Genomic DNA, 19,236 nt, shown 5'->3' with positions numbered 1-19,236 from the left:
GCAACCAGAACTTTGGTAGTACTATGATAGCTTATAACTTTACTTATATCACACAACACCACTCAGTTAAGTGCAGGTAGTTCCCATTACTACACTTACTAGTACAGCTTACTACTAGACTAATACTAGAACTACTGCTGATGCTGCTACTATTCCCATGACTATACTACACCAATACCATTGCAACAACTTTTACTACTACTACTACCCATTTGCACCTACTAGTCTGCTAACATAAACAACACAATACTTCTAAATTACTACAGCCTCAACTTTTGTAGTGCTACAATTGCTTCCACAACATTAAACCCCACTCGATTAAGTCCACCAAATAGTTAGCCAAGTAACTTAAAGTCACTAATCACATATACTCTTTTTACAAGCAGAGTATGAGTACTATGATCAGAACAAATACTTGACAGTTAATTAAAACTAGTAGTAAAGTCTAACAGTGCACTTGTCTTACTCTTTAAAATATAGTGGTAGCAGCAGCATAGGCCCAAAACTGGGCACTTCTGGTACAAGTTCTTCAGAAGACAGTCGTAGTAGTATGGAGCAACACATTAGTAATTTCTGCAGCCTAAATTTTAACACTACATTTATAATTGTTTCCATTGTAACCTTTGACCTCTGTATTTCAGGAGCCCAGCGTTTCTGTGGTAACATTCAAGACATGATCGGCTACAGTCCAATAAGGATATTCAGCCTGTGCTGGAAGTACTTTACTCCAACCGTGTGCACCGTGAGTTAGAGCATTTCAGTACTCTCACAAGACAATAAAGGACATTCAAATTTGTGTCATCTTTAATTATTTTTCTTTTTTTTTTCATTAAATATATACAAAATATATTTTCTCAGGTTAAGGACCACAGCTATGACTACTACTACTACCACATTAAGAATTCTGTACTTTAAAATGTAGATTTCTTCAGCCTAAAACTAGAACTACTGCAGTAACTGCAGCAAAAGACAAAGTTTAAATCCATAAACTGGACAAATCATTTTAAGAGTGAAGACGTTTCGCTGCTCATCCAAGCCTCTTCTTCAGTTCTGGTCAGATAGCTGGTGGTCACTGCCGTGTCTCTATCTGGATGAGCTAACTACACTGAAACTGTAAACAGCTATTGTCTCCAGTTTCAGCTGAAACTACCCTAGACCTTTAATGACCTTGCTCTTGTTCTCTTTGTTTGGGTCTGAGGATGGAGTATAGATGGGGCATAGATGATGTCTAAGGCCTCCATTCCTGTTTAAGGAAGGATTGTCTTTCCTAACAAAAATTGCTTTTTAGTTCTCCACTCAAACCATTTCTTTTCTCTGGCTGAGATCTGAACCTCACTATCTTCAAAGGAGTGGTTAGTGTCTTTGAGATGGAGATGTATGGCAGACTGGGGTCCAGAGGAGCTTTCGCGGCAGTGTTACATCCTTTTATGAAGTGGCTGCTTAGTTTCTGCTAATAGTTTCAGTGTAGTTAGCCCCTCCGTTCAGATAGATATAAGACAGTGTTCACCAGCATTCTGACCAGAACTGAAGAAGCGGCTTGGATGAGCAGTTAAACGTCTTCATTCCCACAACGATTTGTCCAGTTGAAATATTTTAACTTCATCTTTTGCGATGGATCAGACCTGGATGACTGAGGGATTACACCAGGGGCGTCAAACACATTTTCACCAAGGGCCACATCAGCAAAATGGCTGCTCTCAAAGGGCCAGATGTAAAATAAATCTAACTCATTTTTCAACTTGTTAATTAACTGTTTCTGTATTTATGACTTATTCAAGTTACAAATATTGCATATGCATTTGCCTAGATGTAAAAATATGACTGTGTAACTGTGTATCTCCTGATAAATTGATATTTTAAGACCATCATACCTTTTAATTTACCCTGTCGAGGACCACATAAAATGATGTGGAAGGCCGCATTTGGCCCGCGGGCCTTGACTTTGACACATGTGGATTACACAGATACCATAACTGCAACCAAAATATCAGCAGTAATTTATATTCTACAAGTTGACGACAACACAACTACCACAATGTTGGTATTGATACAAGTTTACTACTGCAAAACCACAGCAGTAGGTTGTTCTAGTCTGTTTCTGTAGGCACAACTTTGGGAGTACCATCATGTCATGTCTACAAATTCTACTAGGACTCCAATAGTTTCTACAAGACAAATACTACTATAACTACTGCAAAAACTATTACTTCAAGCACAACTTCAGGTCTACAAGTCCATTGCTGCTACTGCTGCTACTACTACCCCTACACATATATATTAGTACTGAAATACTACAACAACCACTGACCCTCCTGACTGACTACACTGACTACACCAACCACTACAACTAACTGCCTGCCTGCTACTTCAACCAGAAATGCACTACTGATAAATCTACTATGAACTATGAACTCTGAACAGTACTGGAAACTACCCACTAACTTGGTACTACTTGTTACTACTACTACAAATTTAGTAGTTGTTGTAGTAACTTTCTGTTACTACAACTACAACTTTGGAAGTACTATTAATGTCTACAAATGAACTACAACTCCACTGGTACTATGGCTTCTTTCAGCTACAACTGCCACATATCAGTACTAGTACAAAACACTTCTTAACAGCTGCTGCTGCTACTACTATTACAACACAAACTTTAATTTTACTTTAACTTATAACATATCTGATACTGCCCTACAACTACTACTCCTTCAAGTTGATTACCACTGCTGCTGCTACCTACTACTATACCATTGCTACTACTTCAAACACAGCTTCACTACTACTACCACTACTTCAGTTACTATTAAAACTGCTAGAAATTAGTATGACTACCACCCATTTACCACCACCACCACCACCAACTACTACAACTACTATCTACTACCAGCCTTACCTATTAGTACTAATCACTACTGCAGTGGTTTATCACGGGGGTTATGTTCCAAAATAACCCGCAACAGGTGAAATCCGTGAAGTAGAAAGCTTATTTTTTACAATTATTATATATGTTTTTAAGGCTGTAAACCCCTCACCACACACTTTATACACTTTTTTCAGTCAGGCATTAACATTTTCTCACATTTCTCTCTTGTTTAAACACTCTCAAAGTTCAAACCTTCGTAGATTTTAAAAATAAGCCCAGTATTACCAGAATGAAACCAAATGCTATACTGTACTGTAAATAAAAATGACAGCTTTTAGAAATACTGTAACAAATTCAATTTTAATGATCAATCTACGAGGTTGGACACATAAGAATTGATTAATAGTGACTCAGGTGTATTTCATAGTTCCTCTGACCGCGCCTCTTCGTCCTGGCGTCGCTCCGCTGTAGTGTCTTGTAATGTTCTTTTCTCTGCAGTCATTGATCCACAAAGCTAAAGCAGGACTCCATCCGCACGATGGTCTTGCTGCAGTTACAACCCCTTTTGCGTCCTTGTTAAACTTATTGCTGGTCTCGTCCTTATGTTATTTTCCTCCTTCTTTATGTGACAAACCGAAGATTCATTTATGCCATAATGGTGCCCTACAGCCACGTAACTTCTACCTTTCCTCAGCATGTACAGAAGTCCAACTTTTCTGCGATTGTTAGCATCTTCCTCGGCCTTTAGGCACGGGCGCAGGTACCTTTGTCGGTGCAGGATGTTTCATCGACATTGTGGGTTTTGTTGGGGAGAAAACTTACAAACATACAGCACTTCAGAGTCACACTGTGATCCAACAATTATGTAAATTTGGCTGAACTCATTCTGTACTGTACAGGAGACACGGCACGTCCCTCAGCCAATCAGGACGCGGAACACAATGCACGTTCATGCACTGTTAAAAAAAGCATGCAAAATTGCACACAAAAAAAAAATCTGCGAAACAGCGAGACCACAAAGGGTGAACCACGATATAGTGAGGGACAACTGTACTACAACCAGCCTTACCTATCAGTACTAAAAAGTACTACTTTAACTTCATTCGTTCCCCTCCTCTGAACACAGTGTAACAGTACTGTGCTCTGTGTTCTCTCCAGGCGACATTCATGTTCTCTCTGGTCCGTTGGTCTCCTCTGGTTCTGGGCCATGGTTTGGTGGCTCCTCCGTGGGCCTCTGCTTTGGGCTGGATCCTCACCTTCTCCTCTGTGTCTCTGCTACCCTTGTGGGCCATATACGCTCTGCTCTCGTCACCTGGGACTCTACGACAGGTGACTATTCTGAAACCACAACACAACAATGCACACAACGCAAACCATCTCATGAGATGTACATGTTCTAAGGGTTCATATGAGGCTGTTTGCTGAGCTATGTTCTCATGTTGTTTCCTCATCACAAACAGACCTGGAGTTGTGTTTTGTTTCATTCACACATGTTTAACACACAAACCCTAAGTATTCCTCTCTGAAACAGAAAACATACTGTGTGTATATATATGTGGCAATACAGGAAGTGTGTTTGTGTTTTTTAAACTCCACATACCCTCCCTAGAATCATTTGGATAATTTCAGCCCTGAAATCTCTATTGAACTAAAGGTAAAAGGAGCTGTTAACATGCAAAGTACCACTTCATGACATCACAAGGTGGAACAGAGCATTTTGAGCTTTGGAGATGTAGACAGACTAATAATAAAGTGTTACTCAAACATGTGTGAATGAAACAAAACAACTCCAGGTCTGTTTTTGAGGAGGGAGCAACATTAGAACATGGATTTAAGCTACAAGAGTCTATTTTGTGTAATAAATAATTTTTACAAAACTTTAGTTTAACCTGAGCTGAGACAGGTCAGAGGTCTTAGGTGGACTTCTCTGTGTAACTGTCAGATGCACATGTGTGGACCTGGTTTATGGTTCATATCTCTGATCACTGGACCTATCCACATGAAACAAAAACTGACACAAAGTTCAGTGTCTTCGCTGTCATTTTAAATAAATAAAAGTCGAATGATTTTTTCACAATATCTTCTGAAATTGGAGCCAGTATTCAACCTCAAAGACGTGAGTGTCGTCAGCTGAAAGGACTTTAAACCATAATATGACGATATATGAGTTTGTGGAGCCGATCCCAAACTAATAATGAGAAGATTCAACATTGGTGGAGCAAAGTTTGGAGATTCCTTTAAAAACAGTGAATCTCTTATAGAGTTCTACAGAGTTCTACAGAGTTCTACAGAGTTCTACAGAGTTCTACAGAGTTCTACAGAGTTCTACAGAGTCATTATATCTCAATTTTGGTGAATGGGTAGAGCTAATTTACAGATTTTAATATAGATTTGTCTGTCTCTCTCAGCGCTTCCAGTATCTGTGTAAGCCGTCTCCAGAGCTCCAGATGCCCTCCCACAGCCCCCCCACCTACAGCCTGGCCCTGAGCGAAAAGGGCCCCTCCCTAAAACAGAACGGTGCTGTGCAAACTTAAACAACACACTTGCTCCTCTTTATGTTCTCTTAAGTATATTTACATGTCACTATCCTGCACTGCAAAAACATGTGAAGACACTCATTTTTATCAGTAATGCACTAGTAAATATTCTCTCTCTAAAAGCCTTCAGTCTCCATGTTTGAACATTTATTTGTTTGATAATGCACAATAGAAATAAATGTTTGACAAGTTCATGACCAAAAAAGAGTTATTTCCAGCCCTGGTAAAATGACTTGAAATCAAATAAATTTTATGTAATTTTAGAAGTTTGATTTTTGGATTTGTTTCAAGTTGTTTTCAATTTAAGATTTAGTTTTTACTATGCAACATTTTTGCAGATATGGATTGAGTAGCCAAAAATGTGTAATAAAGTTTGTGTACCATTATTTAAATGACTCAAGTAAAGCATAAAATAAAGCAAAAAATCACTTTTTTCTTGAAATTAAAGATAAAATCCAATAATACAGAATTTTAAACTACAGAAATATTGTAATCTGAAGCCAGTTGAACTTTATTACAGATGTTTTTGTGGTGCAGTGAGTCAGCAGTGCCTCTGTGAGACATTGCAGTATTTAAACTACATGTTTGTGGTACTGGGGTCAGGCTTACTCCAGTCACCCACTTTGTGAAAGGACAGAACTATTACATGAATATGGCTTTGAAACACAACCGAAGGAATTTGACGTTTGGTCACATTCAGAAACCAGGTGACATTTTCTCCTTTAAAGAAGCAATACTTGAAGTTTTTCCACAGTTTGGAAATTGTTCCCTATGTTGCCAATGACAAAATGTGGTGCACTGAAGTGAACCTATTGTTACAGTACACGTTATAAATACTACATAAAAGTACACATAAAAAGTACTGATCTGACAGTGCCTTCATTGGAGAAGTTGAAACAAATCACAGATTGCTTAGTTGGATTTTTACACTTATTTCAAGCTGAATCATGATATGTCCAAACTGTCCATCATCTGCTTGTCGCTATGGAGATGCCATTGCCTAGTCAGGAATGTTCCACAGTATTGTACTAAACTTAACGTTTTGCTCAAAATATCCTAAAAACATGCATTCTTACTTGGAGTGGCGTTTCTCTCCCCAGACCTAACCTGTACGTTGGTTTGGTAATGTCAACTACTGCTGGAGGTACAGAATTTCTCATGTTTTATTGAGATGATGGAATAGATTATTTTTATATCATTGAAATCTCATTTTTGAAGCATTATTTTGGACCAGGGCTGTCTCTTTTTTATGATAAAACAATGAGCAAGTCTGATTTTGTTATGTCATGAACATATGAACATGTCTCGATATGCTAATCTCACACTACCATATTGTCATGATATTCATTTCACTACATATTTATTACGATATTGTGGATGCTAACAGCATTCAGAAAAAGCTACATGTTTCCTTTTAAAATGTCTTGAGTAGCCTTTGATGCCGTATGACTGTCATAGTCCAGAAAATGAAGAAAGGTTCTTTAGTCATACTGTCTGCATTAAAATGGAGCAAAGGATCATGGTCTGTGTAGTTTCCTCTGTTTTTAGCTGCTGTACCAAAACAAAGCTTTTAAGCAAAGAAGTTTCTAATTGGATATACTGTGAGATTTTTGAAGATACAATATGACGATATTTCAGTTATTGTTCCATCCCTGCTCTTTTATGGGCTCTTGTATGAATGGGACACACTGAGGTAGAGAAGTTTAATGTCATACTGTGGAACCATTACAGGCAAAGCAATAACATCTCCATGAAGACAAACAGGGTAGTGGACCCTCCACCAGAAAAGTAGCACTGTAACTGATTGCAATAAGGACAAGGGAGGTGAAAGCAGTTAAAAGAATGGAAGTAACTTAAATGTGAGTTTGGTGAATGTAAGAAGCCGCTGTGCTCGCTCATGTTTTTATTTTTTTATTTCAATGGTTTTAGCTCATGTTTAAATCTATTTCAATCATATCTAAAATACTTTGGACTGGGGCGGTTCAGTTCAAATGTGAACTCAGGGCTTGGTGTTAGCATTAGCATTAGCTTGTGGGCTAGTGCAGTGTTTCCTGCTTGTGTTTATATGCACAATAAAAACAAGATTATTATGAGATTTTTGGAGTTTATTAAAATAAGCAGCAGTTTATTGTAAACAGCAAAGTCATGTAATTACTTTCACATTCAATATAGTAAATGGTACAATCGCTTTTGGGGCTCAGTATTTCTGTCTTTTTCTTTTCCTTTACACTAGTGGGACAAGTGTAGTTATGTAATATGAGATTTGAATTCTGAATGTCTTTGACTCATGACAGATGCAAGTGACCTAAGTGTTGGATTCTGCTGTTTATCTATTGCCGCTCATGTCGTTTTACACTATTGGACATTTAGAAGACTTTTTTGGGATAATTCTGTTTTATAGTTTGGTTTTCATTATTATCATTTATCGTTAGGGATGCACCGTTTTTCAGTTCCGTTATTGATTTCAATACTACAGCTTTAAGTATCTGCCAATGCCTGATCTCGACCGATACCAGAGACTGAAGACAGAACTGATTTCCTCCAAATAAAAAGATAGAACTGATCCAGACATGTTCTGTAGCTGTCACTTATCTCTCAAGTTACAACACAACTTTGTATAAATAAAATACAACATTAGGAAACTCTTATTACATCAGTGTATATGTCCAACCAGGATATCAGCTGAACTGATATTTGGAAGCCGTGTCTGATCCAGCAGATTTCTCAGTATTGGAGCCGTGCAACCCTGTTTAACGTTTCTATTTACTTCAGTCACATATGGCACTTCAAAATGAGTCAATTTAAAGGTGTATAAATCAGATCTTAAACAGATTTTGCAGCAGCCACTCATAGTCTGAAACAAGCTGAGCAATAAACAGGATGAGATTTTTGGCTTGTTGTGATAAATTAAGGTTTAATTACATACAGAGTGATAGTGGCTATTTCAAAGTCCATTTTGACCTGTGAAAACACCAAACAAATTTGAACAGGAGCTAAAATGTTAACACCAAGCCCTGATCAACATATAATCCATCCTGATGTAATAAGAGTAATCATCATTTACTGGTTGTAGTTTGCACAGAAAGTCTGGTATGGTTGATATCGGGTATTGACTGATACTTAAATCCAAAGTATCCGAATGAGTATCGGAACTGAAAAAGCAGGATTGGTGCATCCATAACAATTCTACATTGTTTCTGTTCAAATGAAGCGTTAAATTTCTTCTATTTACAAATGTATCAAGCTGACATACAGGCAATGTTATCAAGCAATACTATCTATCTACTATTACTACTGCTACTACTGCTACTGCTATTATTGCTGTAACATGGAAGCTCAGACTGGGCCCTGCATTATAAAAATACCCCAAACAACAGCTTAAATTGCTGTGACAAGTGACACTCATTTCTATAAAAACTAATAAAATACAGTTATCATCATTGGAGTTTACAAAAAGGTTTGTCTGTTTAATATTTTGGTGACATTTATAACATATAATATTTGATTTCCCAGTTGAACACGAGCAGCAGATGTGACAACAGTCCTGATTAGACTAAAAATAAAAGACAACAGTTTTATTTAGTGAAATGCAGGTTTAAAGTGTCTGTCTTGAGCCTAAACTATCTGTTTTTTGTTTTTTCTGCATTGACAGAGTCAGAGGAATTGTTTTACCTCATTGGTACTTTCTGTATTTTTGTACTTTTGTTCACCAACTGCCACTTTATTTATGTAAAATATTTAGCGCAGATACTACCCATCAAACCAAGTCAGAATTACAAAAACATGAAAACCTGTGGTCATTCTAACCTCTATGCGAATTGTATCTATAGCAGTACTGACTGGTTTGTCCCTTCTCAGCTTCCATACAAATCCTTTTCATTCTTTGCACTGTTAAACTCTGTTGTTTACGATCATGTCCTATAAACACGCCTCATCTACTGTTTATACACATGTGACTTTATTTTCTATTGTCATAATAAATGTTTTTTGTATTTGTTTCCTTGTCTTGTTTAATGGAATGATTTGAGGTGTTACACCTAGTATTATACTAAAAAAGTCACATTCACAGGACAGAAATGAACCTGTCCAGAATATGTTTATAATGATGTCTCTCTGTATCTTTCACAAGTATAAGACACATAGACTAGTACGCACATATACACCATGGACCACTATGAAACAATTGGACACAGGGTTACACACATATAAGACACATGGGAATCACATTCTACTGTCTAAAGAAAGAATGTTTTTATTATAATCATAGTCAGGATTGGTACTGAGTTTAATCCTTAATATCATGACAACACAAGCTGAATAACACAGGACATTTCAACACATTTTGACAACCATGGTTTAGCTCTAGAACAAAACCAGGACTAAACCAGACTGAACCAGGACTAAACCAAGACTTAATCACCATCAACAAATTCTATTAAAGGCATAATATGTTCACTTTCCTGCAGCTTGTCTGAGCGATGACAGGAACAGAACAGGAGATCCAGCTGTTATGTAAACCACTCCACTGGCCAATTAGCCATATTGGATTACCTCTCCTTCCTCTTCCCTCCATCCTCTCTTGTGCCTCTTATTTCACCTCTCTTTCTTTTTCTTCTTCCCTCTCTCCCATTATTCTCCCTTCATCTCTCCCTCTCCTCCTCTCCCCTATCCTCTACCTGTCATTCTTCTCTGTATCCTCTCCCCTTTCTTCTCTCTCCCACTCTACCTCTCCTTTCCCTCTTCTTTCATACCTCTCTCCTCTTACTCTCCTCTTCCCCTCCTCTCTCCCACTCCACTCGCCTTTCCTCTATCCCCTCTCTCTGTCTCTCCTCTCCCTCTCTTTCTCTCCTCTCACCTCCCCCTCTCCTCTTTCTCCTTCTTTCTGTCCTACTCTCTCCTTCTCTTCTCTCCTCTCCTCCCTCTTCTCTGTCTCTCTCCCTCTCCTCTTTCTCCCATCTCTCCCTCCCACTCTCTCCTTTCTTTCCTCCTCCTCTCTCACTCTCTCTCTCCTCTGTAAGCTGATGTTCAGAGCAGCGTTATCACACGTCCTCCTCTCTTCTCTTCCTCTCCTCTCTCCTCCCTCTCCTCTGCCCCCCCCCCTCTTCCTTTCCTCCTCCTCCCCCTCTCTCTCTCTCTGTAGCTGATGTTCCAGAGCGGCGTTATCCACACGTGTCTCGCCACAAGTCTCTGCTGTGACGCTCCTGCACGTGATTTACACAACTGTGAAAACGACTCAAGTGTGTGGAAGAGAAGAGTGCTAGGGAAGAGAGGATGGGGGCGCGGAGGAGAAAGTGATTGTTGGAGGGAGTGGAGAGGAGTGAGAGACGGTTGTAGAGAGGAAGGGAGAGGGAGGGAGACCAGAAGATAGAGAGAGGGAAAGATAAAGGGAGGGGAGGAGGCAGTAGCTTTTCAAGTGTCCATATGGTCGGAGTTGGATCAGTTTTAATCCCTATCATCAAACTGCCAAGAGAGAAAGAGGGATGAAGAGGGGGGGAAAAGAAGCGAACGAGGGATTGGGGAGAGGAGGAGAGTAAAGGGTAGGAAAGAGTTATAGAGGGCAGGAGAAAGAAGGATGAGGAGGGGAGATAGAAAGAGGAGAGGGAAGGGAGACAGGGTTGGAAAAAAAGGAGAGATAGGGTTAGAAAGTGGGTGGAAGAGAATGAGAGGAGGAGGAGAGAGCCAAGGATGGAGAGGAGCGTGAGAAGTAGTAGGAAAGGAGGAACGAGGGAACAGAGCCAAAGCCCAGTGAGAGAGAGAGAGTGGAAGCATCATGATAACAGTGGTTTGATGTTTGAGTTGGTCACACGTCTGCAGCTCCATCACACTGACAATGTACATCACCCGTTACCATGGCAATTAACTATTATACTAAACTAAATATCTTTGGAATGATCAACTGTCCTCAAATCGCACTAGGATTAAACCAGGACTAAGTATCCAGTGTACCACTATTTGACAATAAAATGACAACTTTCAAGATAAATTATGCATCCGTAGTACCAGGGCTAAACCAGGTCTACACCAGGCAACATAACTTGTAGACTTAATTGGACAACTACGTTATTGCAAATTTGCTGAATGTTCTGTGTAAAAAAATAAATCAGTGCATATGCAATGAAAGAACAGAACTACGGCAGGACTACCAATACTACACTTGTAAACCTTTGGACAAATACTGCCAAAAGTATGGAATAGAACCAGCTCCAAACCAGGACTAAACCAGGACTAAACCATGACTAAACCAGAACTAAACCAGGACTAAACCATGAGTACAAAAAGTCTAACCCAAGTCCAAACCAGGACAAATACAAGAGGGAGACATTCACTGCACATCACACACCTGCTCAACAATGCCACTGTAATCCAGTAGAGTCCTTATGTAAGAACAGCCTCTAGTTCACTCTCCTGGACCCTCTCTGCCCTGCCCTGTTCTCTCTCCCTACACTCCCCCCTGTGCACTCCCCTCTCATTTCCCCCTGTGCCTTCCCCTGTGCCCTTCTCCCTGTACACTCCCCCTTGTGCCCACCACACTGTGCACTCCCCCTGTGCCCACCCCTCTGCCCACCTCCCTGTGCACTCCCCCTGTCCACTCTCCCACACTCCCCCTGGTGCACTCTCCCCTGTGCCCACCCCCTTGTGCACTCCCCCCTAGGCATTCCTCCCTGTGCAGTCCCCCCGGTGCCCTCCCCCCAGTGCCACTTTTCCCCTCTGCACTCCCCCCTGTGCCCTCCCCCTGTGCCCTCCCCCCTCTGCACTCGCCTCTGGGTCTTCCTCTATGCCTTCCCCCCTGTGCACTCCCCCGACACTCCTCCCTGTGCACTCCCCTTGTGCCCTCCCCACTGTGCACTCCCCCCAGGGGCCCTCCCCCAGTGCACTCTTCTCCCTCTGCACACTCCCCTGTGGCCCTCCTCCACTGTGCACTCCCTCCGGGCCCTCCCCTCCTGTGCAACTTCCCCCATCTGCAATCCCCTGTGCCACTCTCCCACACTCCCCCCCTGTGCCCACCCCACTGTGCACTCCCCCTGTGCCCACCCCTCTGTGCACTCCCCCCTCTGCCCACCTCCCTGTGCACTCCCCCTGTCCACTCTCCCACACTCCCCCCTGTGCCCACCCCTTGTGCACTCCCCCTAGGTATTTCCTCCCTGTGCAGTCCCCCCTGGGCACTCCCCCTCTGCACTCTCCTCTGGGTCTTCCCCCTATGCCCTCCCCCTGTGCACTCCCCCACACTCCTCCCTGTGCACTCCCCTTGTGCCCTCCCCACTGTGCACTCCCTCCAGGGCCCTCCTCCTGTGCACTCTTCTCCTCTGCACTCCCCCTGTGCACTACCCCTCTGCACTCCCCCTGTGCACTCTCCCACACTCCCCCCTCTGCCCACCTCCCTGTGCACTCCCCATGTGTACTCTCCCACACTCCCCCCCCGTGGCCACACCACTGTGCACCTCCCCCTGTGCCCACCCCTCTGAGCACTCCCCCCCTCGGCTCACCTCCCTGTGCACTCCCCCTGTCCACTCTCCCACACTCGCCCCTGTGCACTCCCCCTGTGCCCACCCCCTTGTGCACTCCCCCTAGGCATTCCTCCCTGTGCAGTCCCCCTGTGCACTCTTCCCCTCTGCACTTCCCCATTCGCTCTCCTCCTGTGCCCTTCCCCCTGGGCACTCCCCTCTGGGTCTTCCCCCTAATGCCCTCCCCCCTGTGCACTCCCCCACACTCCTCCCTGTGCACTCCCCTTGTGCCCTCCCCACTGTGCACTCCCCCCAGGGCCCTCCCCCCAGTGCACTCTCTCCTCTGCCCTCCCCCATGTGCACTCCCCCTGCGCACTCTCTCCCTGTGCACTCCCCCCTGTGCACCCTGCTGGCTCCTTCTTCACACCTCACTGTCAGTCGTCTGCCATAAAAAACAGGGACGGCGCAAGACCCAGGAACCGGACGAGACGTCGCTGTGTGGTTTTTATGAGGCTCAACTACAGAATGAAACAAATGTGTTCTACAAGTCCACACACTGATAGCTCAACACACTGAGAGCTCAACACACTGAGAGCTCAACACACTGAGAGCTCAACACACTGTGAGCTCACACACTGGTGAGCTCAACACACTGAGAGTTCAACACACTGTGAGGCTCAACACACTGAGAGTTCAACACACTGTGAGCTCAACACACTGTGAGCTCACACCAACATGGAGAGCTCAACACACTGTGAGCTCCAACCACCACTGAGAGCTCAACACACTGTGAGCTCAACACACTGAGAGCTCAACACACTGTGAGCTCAACACACTGAGCTCAACACACTATAAGCTCAACACACTGTGAGCTCAACACACTGAGAGCTCAACACCACTGTGAGTTCAACACACGGAGAGTTCAACACACTGTGAGCTCAACACCACTGTAAGCTCAACACACTGAGAGTTCAACACACTTGGTGAGCTCAACACACTGTGAGCTCAACACACTATAAGCTCAACACACTGTGAGCTCAACACACTGTGAGCTCAACACACTGAGAGCGTCAACACACTGTGAGCTCAACACACTGAGAGCTCAACACACTGTGAGTTCAACACACTGAGAGTTCAACACACTGTGAGCTCAAACACACTGTGAGCTCAACACACTGTGAGCTCAACACACTGTGAGCTCAACACACTGTGAGCTCAAACCACTATGAGTTCAACAGACTGTGAGCCCAGGAGCAATAAAGTGATTTACATCCACAGAGACAGGAGATTGTCTAGGCCAAGTTACAGGTCAGATCTGTGAATTGGCAACCCTGCTCACATAGATTTAATGCCATGCTGTCAAACATTCCAGACAAAAGAATAGAGAAGAAGAAGGTCGGCCATAAACCGGGAAGTGTGCTGTAAGCATGCTAGTTTTTTTTTAAAGCTTCACTGTGACAGTAAAACTGCACTTGGTAACAGTTTAACACTAAATACAATTTCCAGTACATATGGAATAGAACCCGCTTTAAACCAAGACTAAACCAGATCTAACAAAAGAACAGTACTAAACCAAGACTTTGTACTACTACTGCTACTACAGCTACTACTACAGCTACTACTACACCCATACTGCACCTACTACTGCCGAAAAACTGTCCTCGAGTTGATGGGGATCTTTTAAACAAAAGCTGAAACATTATCTGTGCTTCTCAATTCTGCCGGGCTAAAATGTGCAAACCACTTCACTGCAAAAAACAGCACACACTACAACTTGAAGTTGTTTAATAGATGAATTTACTTTTAGATGATCTGACCTTTTAAAACCACACTATGGGACATTTCAGCTAACTAGTTACGAGTCACATTTTTGGAGCTCAAAGTAAGAATGCGTGTTTCTCAATGTAATTAGTGAGCAACAAAAACTGGATGCAATACAGTCTATTGTTAGTGCAGTGAAATGTTCCACAGTGGAGCTTCAAGTATTTCAGACTGGTCTCATGTATTGATTATAGAAAAATGCAATTAATGAACTTAAGTGGCTTGAAACCATAGAAACCACTCAATGGCTTAAAACCATAGATCGAAACTAAACAAATCGAGCTCAAACTCAAATCAAGCTACTGAATTCAAGTAATTTAAAGTTGCAATCTGGAACTTTTCTGTGTGCTTGTCCTCAACAGAGCTTAAGTTGCAAAAAAATTGGCTAAAAAATATGCATTCTCATCCTCTCCACAAAGCTGACCTGTAAACTTGACCTGGTGGTGTGAACAGCTTATCTCCACGAATACGCACATAGCTGGCTCCTCCCCAGAAAAATTCCAGTGTGGCTTTAATTGTCATAAAGGTTGTATTGGCAGGTTCACACATTAGAACAGTTTGTGTTGAGCTGCCGGAGGGGCCTCCTCACACTGAGCTAATAAGCCGCCATTTTGAATCCAAGGCCGAGTTTTCAAACATCCTAGAAATACACTCTCATAACAGACACCACAACAGACACACCAGCAAACAACAAACATACAATAAACACAGCAAACAGGTGAGCTGATTTGTGCTGTTCAACACATCCCTCTCATCAACATCACAGTCACAAGCTACCTAGCATTAGCATTAGCATAAGCATTAGCTTTAGCCAACAGTTTTTCAGTGAGTCACTATCACCTTTTTGTGTAAAATCAAACTCATAAACAGGACCATGAACACTCGGACTGATCACAGGCTCTTTAAATTCAGTTTTGGAGTTTTTAGATCATCATCTATGTGCATTGTGTCAAACATTCCTCCATACTCATACATAGAGCCCCCAGCCTGATGACTCTGCAAAGTATCAGTTTCACTGTATAGAATGCTCCACTGTACGACATTAAAACTTCTATCTCCATGAAAACAAGCAGATTCCCCCATGCACCAGGCCAAGTTACAGGCCAGATCTGTGGAGAGGCGTAAGAATACATGTTTTTACTGTTACTGTTTTTTGTTTGTTTTTTGTTTTTACCTTAAATACACCTGTAAATGAATAAATGCAAGATTGATAAATTTAATGTTAGAACATTACAGGAGAACCACTAACATCTCCATTGAGACAAGCCTGTGACAGACTATCCAAATAAAAAGTCACATCATGCAGCTTTAACTGTGTTATGATGACAGGTCTATTACACAGCTCTGCCAAACAGGTTAACTGCATTGTTGGTGTCTAGAAATCAACAGTTTAATGCTGTTCTATGGAACATTCTCAGCAAAGTGATAATAATCTAAAGACAAGAAAGTGGCAGACTCTCAACCAGAAAAGATACATAGTGTGGCTTTAAACTTAGACAGCAGCAGATACAAAGACATAAGTCTGTGCTGTTGTGCTCTCCAAGTGTGTATAAATTATAGAGCCCAGGACCTTCACTAACAGCCTCAATTATTTACGAGTCAAAGTGGGAAAAGTTCTAGGCTTCTAGTTGGATTATGCAACAGTATGGCCCGCTACAGCCTGCTACAATCCAGTACGGCCCGCTACGGCCCGCTACGGCCCGCTACAATCCAGTACGGCCTAATACAACCCAATATGGCCCATTGCAGCAGGTCAGACCTGTTTAACAGCACAAATCAGCTCATCTGTCATGGTTCAGTTAAGTCAGCTCTTTATGGCCAGACTGTGTTCAAATAAAGCTTAGTCTAACAAAACCTAAGACAGAGCAGTGCCCTAAGTTAGCATCATGCCACATGGAATGTTGGGGACATCAGCTGCAAAGTATCACTAACTAGTTGTTGGAGTTAAGCAGATGGCAGAATCTAAACCAGAAATGGTCCACAGTGCCTCTTTAAGTTATTGGTGCACATTGGTCGTATTTGCTGTGTGTTTGTTGAGACTCAAAGTGGATTTCTAGGATGCAGGCCAGAGGGGTCATATGGGTCTGTAGTGGGCCACAGGGGGTCACACTGGGCTGTACTGAGCCGTAAGGGGTCATACTGCTACAGCCTGCTATGGCCTGCTACGAACCAGTACAGCCTGCTCTGGTCCCACTCTGGTCAGACTGTATGGGGACTCGCTGTTGGCTTCCAACAAATGTGTTTATAATGAGCGAGCACAGACCTAACTATTACAACACTGTAATAGTACTATAATACTACAGGAACTACAACACTGTAATAGTACTATAATACTACAGGAATTACAACACTCTAACAGTACTATAATACTACAGGAACTACAATACTGTAATAGTACTATAATACTACAGGAACTACAACACTGTAACAGTACTATAATACTACAGGAACTACAACACTGTAACAGTACTATAATACTACAGGAACTACAACACTGTAACACTACTATAATACTACAGGAACTACAACACTGTAACAGTACTATAATACTACAGGAACTACAACACTGTAACAGTACTATAATACTAAAGGAACTACAACACTCTAACAGTACTATAATACTACAGGAACTACAATGCTGTAATAGTACTATAATACTACAGGAACTGCAACACTGTAACAGTACTATAATACTACAGGAACTACAACACTGTAACAGTACTATAATACTACAGGAACTACAACACTAACAGTACTATAATACTACAGTAACTACAACACTGTAACATTACTATAATACTACAGGAACTACAACACTGTAACATTACTATAATACTACAGGAACTACAACACTAACAGTACTATAATACTACAGGAACTACAACACTGTAACATTACTATAATACTACAGGAACTACAACACTGTAATATTACTATAATACTACAGTAACTACAACACTGTAACAGTACTATAATACTACAGGAACTACAACACTAACAGTACTATAATACTACAGGAACTACAACACTGTAACAGTATTATAATACTACAGGAATTACAACACTGTAACAGTACTATAATACTACAGTAACTACAACACTCTAACAGTACTATAATACTACAGGAACTACAACACTGTAACAGTACTATAATACTACAGGAACTACAACACTGTAACAGTACTATAATACTACAGGAACTACAACACTCTAACAGTACTATAATACTACAGGAACTACAACACTGTAACAGTACTATAATACTACAGTAACTACAACACTGTAACAGTACTATAATACTACAGGAACTACAACACCGTAACAGTACTACAATACTAAGGAACTCCAGACTATAATGGGACTTTAACTATAATACTAAAGGAACTACAACACTCTAACAGTACTATAATACTACAGGAACTACAATGCTGTAATAGTACTATAATACTACAGGAACTACAACACTGTAACAGTACTATAATACTACAGGAACTACAACACTGTAACAGTACTATAATACTACAGGAACTACAACACTAACAGTACTATAATACTACAGTATCTACAACACTGTAACAGTACTATAATACTACAGGAACTACAACACTGTAACATTACTATAATACTACAGGAACTACAACACTAACAGTACTATAATACTACAGGAACTACAACACTGTAACATTACTATAATACTACAGGAACTACAACACTGTAATATTACTAGAATACTACAGTAACTACAACACTGTAACAGTACTATAATACTACAGGAACTACAACACTAACAGTACTATAATACTACAGGAACTACAACACTGTAACAGTACTATAATACTACAGGAATTACAACACTGTAACATTACTATAATACTACAGTAACTACAACACTGTAACAGTACTATAATACTACAGGAACTAAAACACTGTAACAGTACTACAATACTACAGGAACTACAACACTGTAACAGTACTACAATACTACAGTAACTACAACACTGTAACATTACTATAATACTACAGGAACTACAACACTAACAGTACTATAATACTACAGCAACTACAACAGTGTAACAGTACTATAATACTACAGGAACTACAACACTGTAACAGTACTACAATACTACAGTAACTACAACACTGTAACAGTACTATAATACTACAGTAACTACAACACTGTAACATTACTATAATACTACAGTAACTACAACACTGTAACATCACTATAATACTACAGTAACTACAACACTGTAAAATTACTATAATACTACAGGAACTACAACACTGTAACAGTACTATAATACTACAGGAACTACAACACTGTAACAGTACTATAATACTACAGGAACAACAACACTAACAGTACTATAATACTACAATAACTACAACACTGTAACAGTACTATAATACTACAGGAACTACAACAATGTAACAGTACTATAATACTACAGGAACTACAACATTAACAGTACTATAATTCTACAGGAACTACAACACTGTAATAGTACTATAATACTACAGGAACTACAACACACTAATAGTACTATAATACTACAGGAACTACAACACT

At 41.0% G+C, this 19,236-nt stretch overlaps 1 protein-coding gene across 2 annotated transcripts in view; it reads left to right on the top strand.

Annotated features, from left to right (window-relative positions):
- Nucleotides 1-5,615, top strand: part of LOC117383001 (sodium- and chloride-dependent GABA transporter 2-like) — a 34,976-nt gene extending 29,361 nt beyond the window's left edge. For both annotated transcript variants that reach the window (XM_055227113.1, XM_033980244.2), the window contains exons 13-15: nt 642-742; nt 4,025-4,195; nt 5,275-5,615. In XM_055227113.1, the coding sequence (XP_055083088.1) occupies nt 642-742; nt 4,025-4,195; nt 5,275-5,400 (398 nt within the window). In that variant the 3' untranslated portion in view covers nt 5,401-5,615. The remainder of the gene's footprint in view (nt 1-641; nt 743-4,024; nt 4,196-5,274) is intronic.
- The last annotated feature ends 13,621 nt before the right edge of the window (nt 5,616-19,236 follow it).

The sequence above is a fragment of the Periophthalmus magnuspinnatus genome, chromosome 2 (genome assembly GCF_009829125.3).
Source record: "Periophthalmus magnuspinnatus isolate fPerMag1 chromosome 2, fPerMag1.2.pri, whole genome shotgun sequence".
Lineage (NCBI taxonomy): Eukaryota > Metazoa > Chordata > Actinopteri > Gobiiformes > Gobiidae > Periophthalmus > Periophthalmus magnuspinnatus.
This window is presented reverse-complemented; position numbering and strand designations above follow the sequence as displayed.